Raw genomic sequence first — 21,029 nt, forward strand, 5'->3', positions numbered from 1 at the left:
CTTAACAAAGCGATGCCCCCAGCAAAGATGTTCTCCAGTGTGTATAGTTTCAGTGCCCAAGTTTATAAACCAAATCTGAAAGATATGAAATCACTCACGCAGTTCAACTAGAACCCTGTGCAATATTCTAGGTTTAATGTCCAGAGAGGGTGTAATAAACTGGACACGAAGAAACAGACTCTATGGATAGAAATGATTCTCAAGATCGATCCTTGGTTACGCGGACATAGAATGCGTGGACTGTAACGCGGTGAACTGTAATAACTTGGAAAAGAACCGCTTCTTAAGATGCCGGCTAATGCTTACAGCTCCCACACATTGGAAGCCATGGCCAGAAAAAGCCAAGACCTCTACGACCTCATTCAGAATAGACTGCTTCCTTAGGAGGAGTCTTGGCTTCTGCTCCGAATGTTCAAAAGAACAAACACACGCTCACTTCACCTCCCCAGAAACCTACCAAGAAAGAAAACAGATAGTATTACAATCATCCAATATGAAAGAGGTTAATCTGGTGTAAGGGCGAGGAAACGACGATGAAGATGAAGATGAGGAAGAGGATGAAGACAGGGAAAGCCCTAGAGAGGTAGACCATGATGATACCGCAAATAACACCCTGAAGGTGGCCGGGAATACACTATGTGGAAGTGCCCCACGGCCTCACTGGCAACGTCTCATTGGTGGGAAGAAATGCTCATACCAGCCACCCCATCAGGTGCCGCCGCTTTACTTCCAATTTCGGAGAACGACAAACGCAGAGGATGCAGGAATGGGAAGAAATGCACTTTTTTTTCCACCCCTAAACTGTGCCGTAATTCAGTTGCAATCACGTTATGGTTTTTAAACAGCGATTGTGGCTTTCCATCATCTTAAAGGAACGGGGTCCAAAAGACTTTTGAAAACGTGAATCTCACTGACAGAATCGCCTGCCTCACACGAGCAGCCCATAAGATACGAGAAGAATAGAATCAACACAACAGAAGTCCTGGCCGCCTCCTGGTGGTTATGAATTGGACAGTCATGGGTAGTCTAAACACCCTCAACACCCCCAACCCCCACCCACGTTTTGAATATCATAAACCCCTCAACAACGAAAGACAGTACATCTGAGAGGGATAGTGCGTTTTTTTAGAAAGCTCATGGAAAACATAAAAACGGAATTATAACCCAGGATGAACTCCAAATGAGGAACTTCGAGCAAATTCCAGCCCCTTGTCCAAGAGACACAACGGACCAGATGGACCCCCGAGATACGCCAAACATCCTCTCAGCAAATCTCGACACATTTCCCACCAACCAGCACAGTTTCTCAGCCAAGGTGCCTCTCCAAACCAGCCATGCGGATCCGATGCCACTAAACTTCATTCCCAACCTCGCAAGTATCTTGCTACTGAATGCAGCGGTCCATCTCCCAGCCGCCAACCAGCATGTTAAATGGAAGATTCCATTCATCCTAAGACCACATACTTGACGACCTAGGAAGACCACCGTCCCTATTCTCGCTATCACTGAATCATGGTTGAAGCCATATATCATTGATGCTCCAAATAGCTAGAGAAGGGTACAACATCTTAGAAGACAGACCGTCATAGTCGAAAAGGGGTGTTGTGTGCTTTACTTTACAACTCGCTGCAGAGTATCAGATACTGTAAATTTTAGTGACAAACACTGCGTAAATGGCTGCATTGTTTCATAGACTCTATGAACGCCCTTGTCTCCGTTATATACCGACCACCAGATCCTCCCCCGGATCCTCAAAGCAGTCCTGGACAGTTGCGGAGAAACTAAATACTTTAACATCGAACGATCGATCAACCTGACATCTACATTATGGGGATTTCAACCCTCCCAAATATAGATTGGGACTCTTGTGCCAGCTTTACCTGGTCAACCCCTTTGTGACCAGCAAGCTTGTTCCGAACTAATTGATTTCATGGAGAGAAATTTCTTGAACACAAAGGATCTTAAGCCATCGAGAAATAACAACACCATCGCGTATCTCTGCCTAACAAATTAAACCACAGAACACAGTTAGACAAATATCCCGAATGCCAACTTATCTGACCAACAGGCTAGTCGAGCTCGTTCTCGGGAATAACCCTCTCCTGCCCAAAAGAACATATCCTATATCTTTCGACAGAAACTCTTTTCGGGCGACTGATTTTCATAGAGCAGATTTGAAGCATTGAACCGTCTGTTATAAGCTGTTAACTGGATCTCTTTGAGAGAACTCGGTTATGAGATGCAGATGGAAGTGCCTTTCTTGTGCGGATAACGCCGAACTGTCCTCTCCAGATAACCCTCCTAAGAACTCGCCTTCTTAAAGACCCTACTGGAGTCTGGGCCCTTTCCCCCCCCGTAAAGTCCGCCAAGTCCTGAAAAATACACAATGAAGAGGATAAGAAGAAAACTCAATCCGCCAATAAAGTGAACTTACTCCAAAACAACCCAACTTCCGAGAAAAATCGAAATGCTGAAAACCGAAGTGAAATCTCTTACCTTCGAAATAGAGACCTTGTGATCATGCACTAACGAAAAAGAAGTTAAAGCGTAAGTACAATAAAGACGAACCCAAGATTCTTTTTATTCTTACGCTAAACGTGTTGCAAAGGTAAAATCATCCGTCTCCCCAATTAGAGATTAAAAACGGAACACTTAAATGGACCCAGCGAAAAAGCAGAAATTCTCCCAGACTCAATATGTCCACATCTTCAGCAACCCACATTCTGCAAAAGGTTGAAGAATGCCTCGCCGGATTAGATCCTCTCCAAAAGAAGATCTCAACACATTCACCTTCACAGCAGACACATATCCGATGCCATAAAAGGAACTGGAGACCCGTATGCCTCCGACCCTGATGGTGACATCCCGGCCAAGATCCTAATAAATGTCGAAGGACAATCGCTGAACCAATTTATCTACTCTGTAAACGCTCATTGATAACGGAGTCAACATCCGGCATGAAGACACAGTACTTCACGCCGTGTTTCAAGAAAGGAACCGAACATCTGCCGCTAACTATCGCCCTGTCTCGATAACCTCTCACATTATTAAGATATTGAGAGAGTGGTCGAAATCATCTTGTGGACATATGGAGTCAAACAGCTTTCCTCCTCCTCCCCCCACAGCCATGGATTCCGCAAGAAAAAAGCTGCTTAAACTCACTAATAGACCACGTAGATACCATCGCTGAAAACTCTCAACGACGGCAACGAGGTGATGTTTGTATACCTTGATTATGCCTAAGCGGTCGATAAGTAGATCATCATATATTACTTGCAAAGGCAAAACGCTATGAAAAAAGGAAAGACACCTGCAATGGTGACTGAATTCCTAAGGATTGCCCTGCAAACTGTGGTCCGTGGAAGAACAAAATCATCCTTTCAGCTAGTAAGCATGGGTAACCCCAAGGAACAGTATGGGACCCATTATTTTCATTCTATTACATTGACGACCAACTTGATACATTGGTTACCGCTCTGGGAAAGGTGTTCGCTTGACGGCACCAAGCTCATTGGTAAAAATCATGGCCTTAGCAACCAAAAGCCTACTTCAAGACACCTCCCTAAATGTAATCGCCTTGGGCCCTGACGAACAACATCAACTAAATGAGGCCAAATTCGAAATAATGGAATTACAGCTTGAACAATTCATTACTGTAAGAAATTGCCCTTCACCAGTCAATATTCCTGTTAAATTTTATCAAATGAAAATAAAAAAGAAGAACTCTTGACCAGTCCAAAATGTGAGGACCTAGGGGTTTCTCCTGTCAAATGACTGCTCCTGGTCTTCTCACATACAGCAGATGGCTAAAACAGCAAGGAAGATGAAGTCATGGGTCCTTACGAGTCAAAAGGTCACGCTTCCTCAGCCTCACACTCTACAAAACCATGGTGAGAAGCAAACTCGAATACGCGGCCCCGGTGTGGAACCCTACAAGATCAGCGATTATCGAAGCTAATTGAAAGCATCCAACGAACAACTACACTCGTCGATATCAGTGGCTGCCAGCACCGTGTTACAGGAACGCCTGCAGATCCTGAATCTTCTCTCATTACGAAAGACGCAGAGAACGATACACCCATAATCCATACATGGAAGATGATGAATTGATTAGCACCGAACGACATCACCATGCAGTTTCAAGAAAGCTCCCGACACGGTGTAAAGGCCACTGTGCCTGCATTAACAAACAAGGCACAATGCCTCAAATCTCGACCATATGAAAACTCTTTTGGATTAATAGCAAATACAAAAGCCAAACATGGAACCCTGCTCCCCAAGGAAGTTTAAAAACACAATCCAAGTCTTGGAAACTTACAAATCCTCCCTGCAATTCCTGAAAGGCTTCCCGGACACCCCGCCCAAAAAAGGGTATACCGCCATCACAAATAAATCTCTTCTGGAATGGACTCTACAAAACGATCTAAGCCAGGAGTGATTGGAGACTTACTTGATACTGTTTGTCCAGAAGCGAATCCCTGCGAACCTAACCTAAAGTAACCTAAAGTAAGTAAGTAGTTGTGACAGAATTTAACCTCATTTCACAATATACAAGTGCCTGTATAAAGCTACTATTCGACACAACATATTTATGGCTATGATTGGTAGATCAACTATCAAATAATAGTTTAAAAGTTTTTTGAAGGACACCTCACAATAGAATAAGTTTAGAAAAAAAATGCAACATTCCTCACATTCCGCTAACAACAGTCACGGCTCATTAAACGGCTGATGTGTTGCTTACACCTACAGTCCTACACCTAATAACTAATAATACAGCTAATTTGATTATATGTAGTATCTGGACGGGATACTATCTGACCTTTATAATGCAGATTAACTGGGTGACGGGTCAAGCAAACAATAATAATATGCCAGTAGGTGAGTTCTTTAGGACGAACATTCTATCAACTCCAAATATGTAATACTTGTGATAATCGCAACTTCTGCCAGCTCATTTACCAAATTTACAAGGTTACAGATACCCCCCCCCCCCCCCCCTACATCCCTACATGCTATGCTCTAGAGGAAAGGAGATTGATCACAAACCGGCAAACTTAATACATATATAATAATATATTATTATATTATTATATACACACACACAAATTTTAAAGTGACCAAATCCAATAAACTTAGTAACTTTAAAACTCCCTAAAATATCTTCTTCAAGTAATTTTTTCGAAAAAATTGGGATCCGCTCGAGTAGCCTGGTGGTTAGAAATTTTGGCTAGGAGTACCGGACAGAAAAACACTTCTGAAAGGTAAAGCTGGGCACTAAACAGTGCATGCCCACGGTAATTGAGTGCAAATGTCACGAGATACTGATCCAGCAGCTTGTACATCTGCTGTTAGTACTTAACGTACTCTAATGAACTGTAAATACAACATCTAGACAAACATCATTTCTTTAGTTAGTACGCAGTGTTAACTCTAACAAACTGTAAATACAACATCTAGACAAACATCATTTCTTTGGTTAGTACGCAGTGTTAACTCTAACAAACTGTAAATACAACATCTAGACAAACATCATTTCTTTGGTTACCACATCATACAGTTTAAGGTTTGAATCTGCCAGGATAAACAACTCCCAACACTAATTGTGAAGTATACATAGTCACGAAATACAATAAGTAAATATATGGTGGATGATATCTCGTTGAATAACTGATCATTAAATCTTTACTAAACTTGCTCACGGGGGGGGGGGGGGGGGGGGGCAATGGCATAATATGCATATATGGCATAATATGGTATAAAATGGAGTCTTTTTCTATGCAGAAAATGGAAAAACCCTTGAGTAGTTCTCCATTTTATGCCATTTTATGCAATTGGCACCACCCTCCCGCCCCCCCCCCCTTGCTCACTGTTAAGAGTAACATTACAATGCTACAGTAGTGCCTACCCCCCCCCCCCCCCCCCCCTTGCTCACTGTTAAGTGTAACATTCCAATGCTACAGTAGTGCCTACCTCGGTCAGATGAACTTTACGAGCAACAGGTTTCATCCTGTACTTTCTTCTAGTCTCCTGAGGGTGAAGTGAGGGGTCTGCCATCTGGGACATGTTGATCCTCTTAGTGGCCAGAGCTTTGTGCTTCCCATTGGGGCCAATCTGTGGGAGGTTCAAATAAGACGACTAATCTGTGAGAGGTCAAATAAGACGACTAATCTGTGAGAGGTTCAAATAAGACGACTAATCTGTGAGAGGTTTAAATAAGACGACTAATCTGTGAGAGGTTCAAATAAGACGACTAATCTGTGAGAGGTTCAAATAAGACGACTAATCTGTGAGAGGTTCAAATAAGACGACTAATCTGTGAGAGGTTCAAATAAGACGACTAATCTGTGAGAGGTTCAAATAAGACGACTAATCTGTGAGAGGTTCAAATAAAACGACTAATCTGTGAGAGGTTCAAATAAGACGACTAATCTGTGAGAGGTTCAAGTAAGACGACTAATCTGTGAGAGGTTCAAATAAGACGACTAATCTGTGAGAGGTTCAAATAAGACGACTAATCTGCGAGAGGTTAAAATAAGACGACTGATCTGTGAGAGTTTCAAATAATACGACTAATCTGTGAGAGGTTCAAATAAGATAACTAATCTGTGAGAGGTTCAAATAAGATAACTAATCTGTGGACTGTGAGAGGTTCAAGTTCAAACCCTTGATATGCGTCATAAATTAATTAAGTTACAAATTTTGGGTTTCAAATAAACCTGGTATCAGATTTAATTAAACTATTTGAATGAAAATGTCATAAAGGATACTTATATAATATATATCTAGATTAGATTAAATATCTAATGGAGTATTGTGATCTTCTCTCTTAGTTTCTGCATTGAAAGTAGAATAATTATCTTATTACTTATGTAAATAGATATACTAAATAACGTGCCAACATTAGAATTTTGTAATTTTAATTTGTGCCTCTCTAAACTAAGTGTGGAGAAAAATACTGCTAAAAATACTTGCTCTTGATTGAGAAGTTTTTTAAATATCAAAGATTTCTCAGAATATCGCCTAAAGTAAAGATTTCTGATCAGCAAATCTGGTTTAAAGAGATTTCTCAATAAGTAATTTCATGAAAAGCTTTCAATATAAGGCTTTGATCAGTGAATAGTAAAGTGGAGTTCATTTTAGATGAATTTCATCAAATTGAGAAAGAGAAACCCTCTAAATCAACACTGTACCTTGTGTTACATTCACAATAAATGTATTAGTTAGTATAGTAACCTGGGTAGGTGTTAGAATTAGATATTTATATTTAATTAAGGTTCACAATGTTCATTTTCCAGACGCTAGGTATACACTACGTACTATAGTACTAGGTCGCGCTTGAATGGCCTGGATATATTATATCTTTTTGGGGTATGTTTTAATGTCGAAGCGTGGTTAAATTTAATTAACAATACAATTAATTAACAACACATTTAATTAACCTATTTAAATAACTCACATTCTCTACAATCAGAGTCCAGTATTTGTCATCGAACTTCTTCTTCTGGGAATTGGTATCCTGAAAAGCAGTAAAATAAGAATTATTGTTTTGTCTACTTTGTTTTTACATTCCAAGAGAATACGTTTGTAATAAATGTAAATGTCACTAAATACTGAAATTTTACTCGTGAATAAAGCCGATGCAATAAGTGGTTGAAGTGCAATTGACAGATTAGCTTACAATGTTACAAATACTGTGCGGTGTAAGTTAAGACTAAATATTGTTTGATCTACATTCTACACTAGTGTTATATGATGTAACATTGAGTAATTCAAAATATGTTTATTTCATTAGCGTCTCATAATATTCAAATGTTTGTCACACGTTCAGCATAATTATGATAATGATTTGTAATATTATTACAATTACAAATCATTCTTAGAACCTGCTGCGCTTCAAATAAGTGGGCACCATCGTGCATATCATTATTATGTACTATGGTGTACAATATGTATCGTGTATAATACATAGTGTATACAATGTATAATGTATATTACATAATATACATAAAATTTGACCCGCAACATCTCCAGATCGGAAAATTTAAGAATAAAAGCATTTAAAAATTTAGACCGATTATCATCAGTGTCTAAATAATAACTATGGCATTCATTAATATTTCTTTAAACTCCACAGTTGAATCCGGTGACCAACAACTAGGAACCTCTCATTCCGGCCTCCCACAGGTATCACATCACATGGCCCAATCAGTGACGTATCATTTGTGATGTGATCCATATTATTCACATGACAGTTTAGTAAGTAGTTGTGTATTATAAAGGATTTTAAGAAGTGTTTGAGCTCTCGGCATGTGTTCACATAACGGACGCGAGCCAGGTCCAAAATGGGCTGGTTCTCGTATCCAAGGATGTTGAACCTGCTTCTTAGTAATACGAACAAAACACTGTAATAATTGTTCGACTTCTGTACTTGGAATTGATGTGAACTTGAAAATATTTTGCACATATTTCAAGGCTTCCTTTTGGCGTAACACGTATGTTACTGCTACAAAAGTAGAAAAGTTCATTACTACATTCCACACACTATAATATGTTGAACAAGATAGTCAACAAGTACTAGGATTAATACTGAAGTATTCTTAATATCAGGTTAAATTTAGGTATTTTCTGTTCTTAAAGTAAATCTTCAAATTATATTAATTTCGCGCATCCTTGCAACTTCTATTTTTCTATACTACTATTCATTAAAATCTTCTGCAAAATAAGTAGAATTGCACCGAACAAAACAAACCAGTTTAAAAAAGTATTGTTTACCAATACAATCAGGCCTCTCTATTTGTATTTTGTAAACAATCTTAGTCAAGTGTAACATTGCATTCAAACCATCAATGATCAATCTTCAAAGTTTTTGAAGATTACAATCAGGCCTCTATATAATGTAAACAATCTTAGTCAAGTGTAACATTGCATTCAAACCATCAATCTTCAAAGTTGTTATTATTCAACAAACCATGTAAAGTGTGATGGTTGCCTCCAGAGCGTGCCAGTTTACAACTCCTTGCGTGTCCTTCCCAGGTAGGGTTGTCCATGATGTTGCCTGAAATTTAGAAAATTCATCATATTATGTGCATATGTAATGCCTACAACACTGCTGATACCCAACAACTTATTCAATAGTGTACGATCATCAGGGTTAAGATGCTAAACAATTTAATTAAGCTATAATATGAAGATTAGGACAATATATCAAAAGTAACCAGAGCTAGACCCCCCCCCCCCCCCCCCCCCCGGCCACAACCAGAACTTACCTCAGTTCGAACCTTCCTCCCCCTTCTAACCCACAGCACTGACACTTGATTTGGAGTCCTGTAGAATAATGTTAGGTTAGCTGAGGAATAAGTTCAACATGGTGTCAAGGAAATCTTTTAAAGTATATTACAATCTTGAATTCTAAAGAAAACAAGAACTTCCCTCTAGGGAAAATTTGGGCATATATTTATGATTATAAATAGAAAATAACAGCTTACCATCCAGAAACACATTCAAGAGTAACAGTGTGTACTTTTATGGTGAATTCAAACTTGTAGGCAGTTTTACCAACACGCTGCAGCCTTCTCCATACCTTGCTCATTTTACATCCTTAGAAAATATAAGTTAAAAGAAAGTAGCTTAGAAAATAGAACCAGAGTTAAAGGAGCAACCGCTTTAGTTAAATACATGATCTTTACCCTAACATCCTTAGAAAATATAAGTTAAAAGAAAGCAGCTTAGAAAATAGAACCAGAGTTAAAGGAGCAACCGCTTTAGTTAAATACATGATCTTTACCCATAACGTGAGACGTCATCTGTATTGTCATATATTGCAAATGTACTGGAAAATAAAAAGAGTTTATATATTGTATATTATATATGTATGTATGCTTTGGGTGCAGTACTTGTCAATATCTATTTATCTATAACAGATAATTGTATTTATCAAAGAATCTGGTTTTTCCATTATTGGTTATGCAGATGATCATCAAATCATGAAATCTTTCAAACCCTCAGATCAGGTCAAAACCTTAGCAAACCAACTTAAAAATTGCTTCGTGAGGATAGAGAACTGGGAGTCTCAATACCATCTGCAGCTGAATCTGAAACTCAACTTATAGGCTTTGTGAAACTCAACTTATAGGCTTTGTGAAACTCAACTTATAGGCTTTGTGAAACTCAACTTATAGGCTTTGTGAAACTCAACTTATAGGCTTTGTGAAACTCAACTTATAGGCTTTGGACCAAGTAAAGTTCTCAATGAGATAGGACTTCCAGGGTTGAAATCGTTCCTAACACATTGGTAATGATTGTGCCTACTGTTAATAACCTTGGGTTAGTTATGGACAATAAGCTGGTATTTGATAAAAACAGATCGTAAGAAGACAGATCAAGAGACAGATCACTTAACCTGACTGTCTCAAGAAAATTTTCAAACCAATTTATTTTGAAAATAAAAGAAAGCGAGTTCTGCTGAAATTAATATTATAGCTGAAGAGGGTGGACTAGTCCATGATGGGAGAAGAATGATCCAAAGAGCAAATACTATTTTATGATTTTGAATGCGTCATAGCATATTAACATATTAAGCTGAATAAATCAATATCTTTATCAATCATGATCATAGTAGCATAGTACGCTATGCATATGTTTTATAATAGGTTAAAATTCTTCCAATTACTCAAGTTATAGTCGTCTAAAGATCTCTGAAATTGACCTAAAAGTTATAAAAAATATCTGAAACTACAAAAATCCTAAATTTGTCATTCATAAACACAATTGACAATTAGAACTCTAATGAAGTATCAAATGTGCACAATCTTTTAATTTTTCAAAAGCACTCAGCATGTGTCTGTGTCTAAATGTTTTTCTGTCCTCTGGGAATAGAACAACAACACAATAAACGCGAGCACGTGATATTTGAAGATAAAGTGATACCAGGTTATCTTTTGTTGATAGGTCTACTATTGAATGTGTCATCTCATGCAATACAATAACTATTGGCCACTCAGCTGAGTAACAATTCATACTGTCAAGTAGAGTTATTTTGTCTTTCGTAACGCATCGTTTTTCAAGAGTTTGAGAAACCAAGTTCAGTACATCGTCATCAATTAGACTATCATGAACTATGCATATATAATCAAAACTTTTACAAAGTTTATCCAATTCATCGTTTGGCAGTCTCCAAGAAGCTCGACTGGTCCATGGACCAGTGGTCCATGGACCACTATAGGTGGTCCATGGACCACTTCACCAAGGTACAGTGGTCCATGGACCACCATAAGTCAACTCATGAAGATTATATCTAATTTTTTATTATCAATTGAAATTGGCATCTTTATGATTGCAATATGTATAATAAGTATTACAAAAGTAAATAACATACAATTTACATAGATAGAGGGAGAAGGTCGGAGCTCTTCCTCATCTCCTCTGTCTTTCTGAGAGAGGCAGAGTCCTCAAATAAACAGTATTTACATTGATCACACAGCTTGGTTCCCTTGAACTGATCAGCTAGGTGATGATAGTGTGAGGAGTCGACAAGCTTCATTTCTGCAACAAAACGCCACTTGTAGAACGTTGATCTGGGCATCTGAATCTGCTGAATAGCCTGCCTTGCGCTCGTCCCACTCTTCACCATCTCCAAAACAAGAGGATATTGTTGATGGATTGCTGCTTCCATGTTCCTCCGTGTGGTATTCCTCCGTCTGATAGGTCCTGCCGAGCTCTCTGGTAGTGGTTGAGGAGGCGGTATCTCGATGAGGTTGAGGGGAGAGTCGACAGTTGGGGAGGTAGGTAGAGGAGAGGGGTCTCTAGGTAGCAGGTTCAGTGGATCGTCACCACTCTCTAATCTTTCGAGAATCTGCTCAGTGTGCACAGACAAATCCAGGTCTGTATCTGCGACTTGAGAAGGAGGAGCAGAGGACTCTGGAGCTATAAAGGTTGGTGGGAGTGGAGGAGAATCCGGAACGTAGGTAGGGGAAGGAGGGGAAGGGGGAGGAGCAGTGGAGTCTCCAACAAGGTGGGTTGGGCAGAGCTTTCGTTCTGTGATAGTGACGGTTCTTTCGACACCATCAAGGACTGTAATTGTAGGACCCGTTCTTTTCAGCACTGTGCAGTCGGGGCATCTGGAAGGAGGGACAGGGAGAGCTGTAGAATTAGTTGGGATAGGAGCGTCTATGTTGACAGGATCCATAGCAGCGCAGGATATAGAGGCATGGCGCTCACCACAGTGTGTGCAGAAGTTGGGGTGTGCAGCCAGGACAGGAAAGAGAGGACTTCAGAATACCACGTTGAAAGAGGAAATCCCTTGCATGCTCATCAGTATTTGTAATCCGATGGATTTCGTTGTGTAGTGAGTGGCTCATATTGAAAACACAGTAGTGGTGTACAAGTATCTGTCTTGTATATCGAAAACGACGATGGCTGTGTACCACAATTCATCTTATATATCTCTGCGACGTTTTTCGTAGTTAATACTGACATCTTGCAATCTTAGCGAAGAAGTCTACCGTATGATTGGATCATATGATAATGGAAGCTAAAGTGCTTGCTGATACCATGGACCTTGTTAAAGTGGTCCATGGACCACTTGTTCAGTGATAAGGTGGTCCATGGACCAGTGGTCCATGGACCACCTAGAGTGGTCCATAGACCAGTGGTCCATGGACCAGTCGGGCTTCTTGTAAACTGCCCATCGTTTAGGATATTGACTATCAAGGATTCGTCATGGGTCTTCATGATGTGCACTACAGTTTTGGGGCCATGAATGAAATGGCCTGGTCGCTGTTCAGGTAAAACCATGAGTAAAGCATCCAAACTGTGAGAACTGAGTCCTGGACTTGTGTAATATCCAACAAACTGACTTCTTAGTATCGTCAGAATATTTGATAGGTCACAAGTATTTCTTAAGTTTTTAGATAGAGTTTTCAGTTGACCCGACGAGAAATGTTTAGCTAATGAACTTGCTAAGTTGAAGATATCCGCGTCTTCAGTGACGAACCAATACTGTGCAATGTCGCAAGCTATGCAGACAGTTTTAGAACATGATAGATTCAGCAATGTATCAAACAGATCATTGTATTGTTCTAAGTCTTCCATCGTATTCCATCAAAACTTGAATATCGTCAACAAACACGTGATAATCTTGCAGCAAGCGGAGTGTATAATTTGTGAACCATGTAAGATTTACATATCCCGTTATTCGTACGATGATGACATGAAATTTTGATTTCCCATCCGATATCTGGACATGTAGATTTCCACAACGGTTCCATTAGCTTGGACAATCTGTATAATCTTTCCACACAAGATTACGGTTTTGCCAGCTCCTGCGGGTCCATTGATCCAAAATAAATTTTCACTTGAATTAAACAAGCTGGTTTGCTGAGAAGTTAAGTTTGATACTCCAACACATTCCTTGATTACTGCAGGGGCTGAGATAACACTGGGGTTTTTACCTTCGAAAGTGAACTTTCCACTTCGTAATTTTTCGCTAATGGTGACTATACACTGGTCCAAACTACATTTTTCTTTGTCAAATTTGTCCTTATCAGTACACCAAATCGCAAGTAACATGTTTCTTGCTTTCTTATGTTTGTTGAGCAACTCCTCTTGTGCATCGTCTTCATCCAAAATGATAGATTTAATGTTATTCTTCCACCATACACTGAAACTGTTAATTTCTTTATCTGTTAGGAGGAAATCTTCTGTTGTTTCCTCATCAGAACTTTCTTCTTCACTTGTTTCCTCTTCAAAACCATCTTGTAAACCCTCATTAACAGTTTCTTTTTCTGTTGTTTCTTCTCCAGTCATCTCCTCTTTATTTGCATCACTTTCTGTTTCTTCTTCTTCTGTATCTTCTAATGAGGTCCCTTGTTGATTGCAGTTAGTTTGTTCAATGTTGTACCACTCTCTTTGAGATACAGATCTACTGTTTGGTGGTGAATGTTGGTTTTCAGTTTTGACTTCCAATAGATCTGTAATGTAATTAACTGATTTTTCTTCAGCAAGTTTTATAAGATGCTCTTCAAAAATGATTGAAGATATTTTTGCATCCGCCAACTGAAACTCATTCTGGAAGTGCCTGCTGAAATTTGGATATGCAGTGAAGTGAAAGACAGTCATATTTTCATCGATACAGTGAATCAGTTCCTCCATTTTTTTCCTCTGATCCAGTGATTTGTGAAAGGTTCCATTCAAAGCTTGCAGCTGCTGTACCCTGTTAATTTCACTCACCTCAACTTGGTTTAATGCGGATTCATTGACCGTATCTTTCACTCCTAGTGATGCCATGTCTTTAACTTCAATGATAACAGCATAGTTTCTGCCCAAGATCAAAAAGTCACATTCCCCTTCTTTGTTTCCAGCGTTTTTCCCTTTACACTTTGGACATCCCTTCCGGACATGATTTTGGTCACACAAGCGATATTGGTGGTGTGTGTACTCGAAGTTATGGAGAACAATAAAATGTTCGTCGAGTTTTTCTAGAGCACGGTAAACCCTGACTTCAGCCTCATAGTTTGACTGTCGTTGTCTGTCGTCCTTGAAATTAGCTCCTGTTTGATCGTCATTGGGATATACATCAATATAAGTTTGTTCTGGGGCTCTAGGAAACATGACTAACAGAAAGCTTCGAAGATTTCTTGTCCATTCTTTAGATATTTCTCCATTTAATTGTCGGAAATCTAAAAGTAAAATTACATTGATTCAAGAAATTAAGAGATTTTCTAATTCTATTTGAAAATGAACGTCTTTCGTACTTGCATTGAAAGATTGAATGGCATAAGTAAACTTGTGCAAAACAACAAGACGAAGGAAATATTTCGTAGAAACAAGAATTTAACTGAAAATAGAATAATTTGACAAATGAAATATAACTTTTTAAAAACGAATACAATTTTTTTTTGAACAGTATACACATAAAAATGTAAATTATTCAAACAATATACACATAATTGTCACAATTACAGTATACACATAATGTCACAATGACCCTAATAAAGATAACCCTTCAAAAACTCAATATTTATATAATATCTCAAATATTGTGTATTGGAAGAAACATTTGAAAATCACCCTAATTGACCTTGTATGTGGCTCCAAGTTCAAATCTAAACTATCTATATTAACAAAGTTTTTTTCGCACCTCTGTATCCCAAATAAAATAAAACTGAATAAATAAGCCGTACAGCGTACACAATTCGCTGAGCTAACTGTAGTAGCTCAGCAAATTGTAATTGTGTTGTGTATTGTGTAACTGGTTTACTAGCATTTTATTTGGTTTAAAGCACTTTGACATGTTGATGTGAAGTTAGTGGCTTTTACTAATTAGCTCACCCAAAAAGTATTACGTGAATTTGGTTTTATTGTTTTGCAGCCGAACAATACCAAATACGGTTTTACGTAAACCCCAATCCAAACCCTAACCCTAACTTTAATGTTTAATCCTGAATTGTATGACAACCTACCAGGACGCGCGCCGAGTTGGACTCGTCGACGGTCCTGGAACAAATATTTTACGAGTACCACCCGTTAAGGGCCGCGCCGCAAAATGCGCTACTGGGCCGGCCTTGTTTCACATAGCCATGTGTATACGCGTACTGCGCGACGCGCTTGTTTCACAAGTTGAATATAAACTATAAAGTTGAATATATCCTCCTTTGCGTTCGGCGGTCGCGCGCTACTGCAAGCGAGAGGGCTTTGGTTAGAGCAAGGGCCTTGCCGAGCTGCGAAGAATTGACATCGTCAATTAAAAAGCACTTTGATATATTGATGTGAAGTTTGTTAAGAACCATATACTTTCTCATAAATGATTTTAAATAAAAATTAACATCGTTGATATGATAACAGTAGGGGGTGCACCATAAAAATAAACTTGCTCGGATTTTAAATTTTTTTGTACCATTGTTTTCTAGAGACTGTGAGAATTTTCACAATACTAAATTTGTCATACCTTTTTTGGAAAGATCAGTGAGTTTCGCCTAGGTGCCATATTTGATGGTGCGCGGCTTTTGGAGCAAAATTAGCTGTAAAACTCGCGTAATTTGACCAAATTTGACCAAATTCGTTGATTTTTGTCGTATTATTTGGATATATCTTCAGTTCCTTGAATGAGATCATTTTGAAAATTGGCGAAGACCTTCCAATAGGGCTTTCACAACTGTCCGAAAAATTTGGTGGATATCGGAGTTGATATAGTGATCAAAATGGAGCAAAATACGCTGCTTTCAGCTGTAACATAATGTCTGATGGTTGGATATGCTTTAAACTTTTCGGACACTTTCCTTGTAAGTCTATGAGTAAGCTTACCAATTTTTGTTGCAATCGGAGGTCGGGAACGATACTTAATATCTATTTGTTTGAAGAAAATTGTGCTGGCCGAAATTAGCGCTAAAAAACCATCTTACAGTCGGCACGCGCGGCTCACTGTCGATGGCGCACTACCTAATAACAGAAAATATTCACAAAATTATTTTTTTGTTTAATTCTATTTTATTATAGTCACTACGCAAAAATACATTTTAATATTTGTAAGCTAATATACAACAACAGCTTTTGCTTTGCTTTATATCCAAAGCCCTCTCGCTGGCATGCAGTAGGCGCGCGCAACCGCCGTAAAACAAGCGCGTCACGCAGTACTCGTAGACTATTGTATCACGTCGTGACCCCCACGGTCGTAAAGACGTAAACAGAATGCTTCCCGAAATCAGCACAATGAAGGGAACAAGATACTGTTGGAATTTCAATTATTCATATTCCACCCGTAGTCCTTACCTGGGGACCCCAGGCTATTATCAATTATGTTCATAACAGAATAAAGATTCGGCGGAATGACAGGCTGAGCGCCGCCCAGTAACCGTAGTCCCTACTCTAGATGTCCTGTTACAAAGTAAATTGTGTAAGGAGGAAGACAACTGTTTAGACTTTTTATACACTTACATAATGAAAAAGGAATATTCAGTATATAGTATTCAGTATTCAGTATTCAGTATTCAGTATTCAGTATTCAGTATTCAGTATTCAGTATTCAGTATTCAGTATTCAGTATTCAGTATTCAGTATTCAGTATTCAGTATTCAGTATTCAGTATTCAGTATTCAGTATTCAGTATTCAGTATTCAGTATTCAGTATTCAGTATTCAGTATTCAGTATTCAGTATTCAGTATTCAGTATTCAGTATTCAGTATTCAGTATTCAGTATTCAGTATTCAGTATTCAGTATTCAGTATTCAGTATTCAGTATTCAGTATTCAGTATTCAGTATTCAGTATTCAGTATTCAGTATTCAGTATTCAGTATTCAGTATTCAGTATTCAGTATTCAGTATTCAGTATTCCGTATTCCGTATTCAGTATTCAGTATTCAGTATTCAGTATTCAGTATTCAGTATTCAGTATTCAGTATTCAGTATTCAGTATTCAGTATTCAGTATTCAGTATTCAGTATTCCGTATTCCGTATTCAGTATTCAGTATATAGTATTCAGTATTCAGTATTCAGTATTGAGTATTCAGTATTCAGTATTCAGTATTCAGTATTCAGTATTCAGTATTCAGTATTCAGTATTTAGTATTCAGCATTCAGTATTCAGTATTCAGTATTCAGTATTCAGTATTCAGTATTCAGTATTCAGTATTCAGTATTCAGTATTCAGTATTCAGTATTCAGTATTCAGTATTCAGTATTCAGTATTCAGTATTCAGTATTCAGTATTCAGTATTCAGTATTCAGTATTCAGTATTCAGTATTCAGTATTCAGTATTCAGTATTCAGTATTCAGTATTCAGTATTCAGTATTCAGTATTACTGCTGAAGGATTTAACCTTATCTTACACAAGACAATACTCCGCTCACAAAATACTAGGAAACAAAACATCAATCGATGAACTGCTAACAGACACCAAGCAAATAATGTAGCAAAGTTCCAGCTGTTGTCCCGAAATGGTACCTACACTCTAGTTAAATTAAGTAAACACATTAGTCATTATCTCACTTTATCAGTGTGAACGTGTACACTATACATTAAACGACTTGTGCTGTGTAATGAATGTGTTAAGTTATCTGGTATAACGTTAGATAAAATGATCTGGAGGTCAGCTGATGTGAAAAACGGTCACGTGACTCATCCAGCTCCACAAAACAACCTCATATAGAGCTGTGGAGAACTGGTCACATGGTTTCACAGAACAAGTCACAGCATCTGTTTGTTTAGCGGAGTCGTTTGATTGATACATGGTGTAGTTTGCTTCAACTTCAGCTGCTGCCAAGCTCCAGACAGGACGTTTGTAAATAGGGGTCTTCTTTACACGTGTCATTTTCTTCTCTGGTGCTGAACTACTGTTACCGGTATCAACAGTGGCAAGTGGATTTGTAGCAGCATTGCTGGTAGAAGGTTGATCACGGGAAGTAGCTCAGTAAGGATAATCGGTGAGCTGGAGCTAGGGTCTGGCGAATCAGGCACTGATACTGGTCTGTTCTCGGGTAAATTAATAACAACAACAAGGTTATCTTTATCTGCGTCAGCTGCTCGCGGCTGTTTACCCTTCCTTACTTTTTTAGTTTAACCCTCTGCATACGTTATTTTAATAACAATATAATTTACAACAATGTATATCGACAAGATTTGAATCATCAATTAATTGAGTCCATGGGACCTTACCCTTTCTTACTCCGTTTGTAACATGGATTGTTGAAGGTGCATCTTCAAATTCAAATGGTTTATGTTACGCTTTGATTTTCTTAGTCCTGTTATACAAAATAACATGAAATTAGGCCATTCGTCTTCGATGTTTTCTTTTTGCTGATCGATGAGTATAGTTTTTATACAAGTTTTGTAAATGTTCAGGTTAAATAGACTAGGTGGGGAAGTTGCTGCAACATTATATCGGTTTATTTCTAATAATGGACCTTTAAAAAATACTGAGTTGTTGTAAGGGTATTGACCATACTTTTCTGACCATTGTGTAGTGAGAATAGAATCCGGGTTAGTATTAAATAATGGTGCGCTTTTGGGAATTGTTTTCTTGAGAGACAATGGTACTACATTAGGAAAGTTTTTCAATTTATGCATTAAAATGAGTGCGTTCTTTACAATGATACTGTGTACTGTCAATATTTTATGTGAGTGAAAACCAGACTTGGTACTTGATGGGGGGATACCCTCCGTGTACCAGTAATTGACGAAACCAGGTAATACTGCTCGAAGGCCCATTTTCTGTTTTACAAAAAGTGATTCAATATGAGACTTGGCAGCAAAACCCCATACAAGGCTGCAATAATTAAGGTGTGACTGCACAAAACTTTGATAAATTTGAAGACGTGCCGTGACAAGTTTACTCTTTCCCACTGCATTTTTTAAACTATGTTATTTTGCTTAATTAGATCGTGGTAGCGTCTGGGTGGCTAAATGTAATTTGCAACGTAATTATAAAGTTTCTGCAAAATAATATCGGACAACATTTGTCGGTCCTTCAAATCATTGATCTCGAGCAGAATAAATTCGATTATGATATAAAGCAGATCAAGGTCACCGCAATATATCGAGGACCAGAATTTTTCAAATAACTTCACAACTCAAAAGCTCTTAACTTTCGTCTGATGATGACCGTGTGCGCGTGAGTTGCCGAATTTCATTGTGTGTTTCTATTGTGTATGCGAGTACCCTTAACTTGATGCATTGTTCATCACAATACTTAGTTTGTTCTCAATCTGTGATTAGTTGTAAGCAACATCTATTCGTCATATTTTAATCTTTATTTGTAGCTAATGATGTACAGCATGAATGTTTTTGTAATAGTTATTTCATTTGTTGCCAGTCTGGTAACCTAACTATTCGATGATCTACAAAAATATGACTGATTTTAAGCAGCATTGCGCTGTTTTATTTAATATCGCATTCTGCCAACATTGGTATACCTACTTTAAATTCGTGTGTATATTTGGAACCTCTCGTTATTAGGGCAGTGTTTTATATCAACAGTGGAATTTAAATAATGCCCCTTGACAAAACACAAGTTAAAAATTATGCAGGTAAACAAGTTTTGGTGCCGTCACAAGTTTACTTTATTATTAGCTTTTTTCCGCTGTTATATTTTGTTAACTATGTTATTTTGACTAATTAGATCGTGGTAGCGTCTGGGTGGCTAAATGTAATTTGCACCGTAATTATAAAGTTTCTGCAAAATAGTATCGGAAAAATTTGTCGGTTATTCAAATCATTGATCTCGAGCAGAATAAATTCGATTATTATATAAAGCAGATCAAGGTCACCGCAATATATCGAGGACCGGAATTTTTCAAATAACTCCACAACTCAAAAGCTCTTAACTTTCGTCTGATGATGAAATAGTCACGCGTATTATATAAAGCCAAGTACATATTTGGAGGAGAGCTTACATATGAATGCAGTCACTAACTGGTAGAGAGCAGTGACTTTTAGCAGCATCGTACTCTGTTTTAGTTGTCACAACATTTCTACACGCATAAGGTAGTTTTTTAAATTTATTATCAGGCCGAGAAATTTTGTGTCTTTAATTAATTTTAAGAACTGTTGCATAACTCATTTTTGGATACATTTATTCAAAATACAATAGTTTGATAATAGTTTTGCCACGCTTAGGAATATGACGGTCATGTTCAATCATATTTGGGAGGAGCCAAACTAGGAGCCAACTGGGAGCAGATTAGACATTTGGTCCGTTGACTGGTCCGGTCTGTTTTAATTAGCAATATCTTGCCCTGCCGAATTTGTTCCTTGAACAATCAGGATTCATTTTACATCATGTGTGTACATTAAAGTCGTTTTACATTTGGTTGTAATTAGTGAGCTTTGTTGTCAGCTGTTGTGAAATGGGCCACGAACTGGATGTTAAGGAATACTGATAGGAACCGACCGGATATCCGGCTGAATCCGGATCTGGCCGGATATCTGGCCTAAATATCCGGTTCCGGTTCTGCCTCTGGTCCGGTTTCAAAAAATTTCGCCGGATATTTAAATAAAAAATGTATCTTTAAAATCTTGAAATGCATATTTTGCG

General features: G+C 38.2%; 1 protein-coding gene across 1 annotated transcript; it reads right to left on the reverse strand.

The window, feature by feature from the left end:
• Positions 1 to 861: 861 nt before the first annotated feature.
• LOC134825436 (EH domain-binding protein 1-like) lies at positions 862 to 9,607 on the reverse strand. The gene is made up of 6 exons (XM_063837612.1): positions 9,489 to 9,607; positions 9,270 to 9,327; positions 8,972 to 9,058; positions 7,460 to 7,519; positions 5,974 to 6,114; positions 862 to 993 (listed from the first exon to the last, which is right to left on the reverse strand). Exons 1-6 carry the CDS (start codon positions 9,590 to 9,592, stop codon positions 862 to 864), a joined length of 582 nt encoding a protein of 193 aa, XP_063693682.1. The 5' UTR covers positions 9,593 to 9,607.
• Positions 9,608 to 21,029: the final 11,422 nt, after the last annotated feature.

The sequence above is a fragment of the Bolinopsis microptera genome, chromosome 13, assembly GCF_026151205.1.
Source record: "Bolinopsis microptera isolate Bmic1 chromosome 13, MBARI_Bmic_1.0, whole genome shotgun sequence".
In the NCBI taxonomy this organism is placed as follows: Eukaryota; Metazoa; Ctenophora; class Tentaculata; order Lobata; family Bolinopsidae; genus Bolinopsis; species Bolinopsis microptera.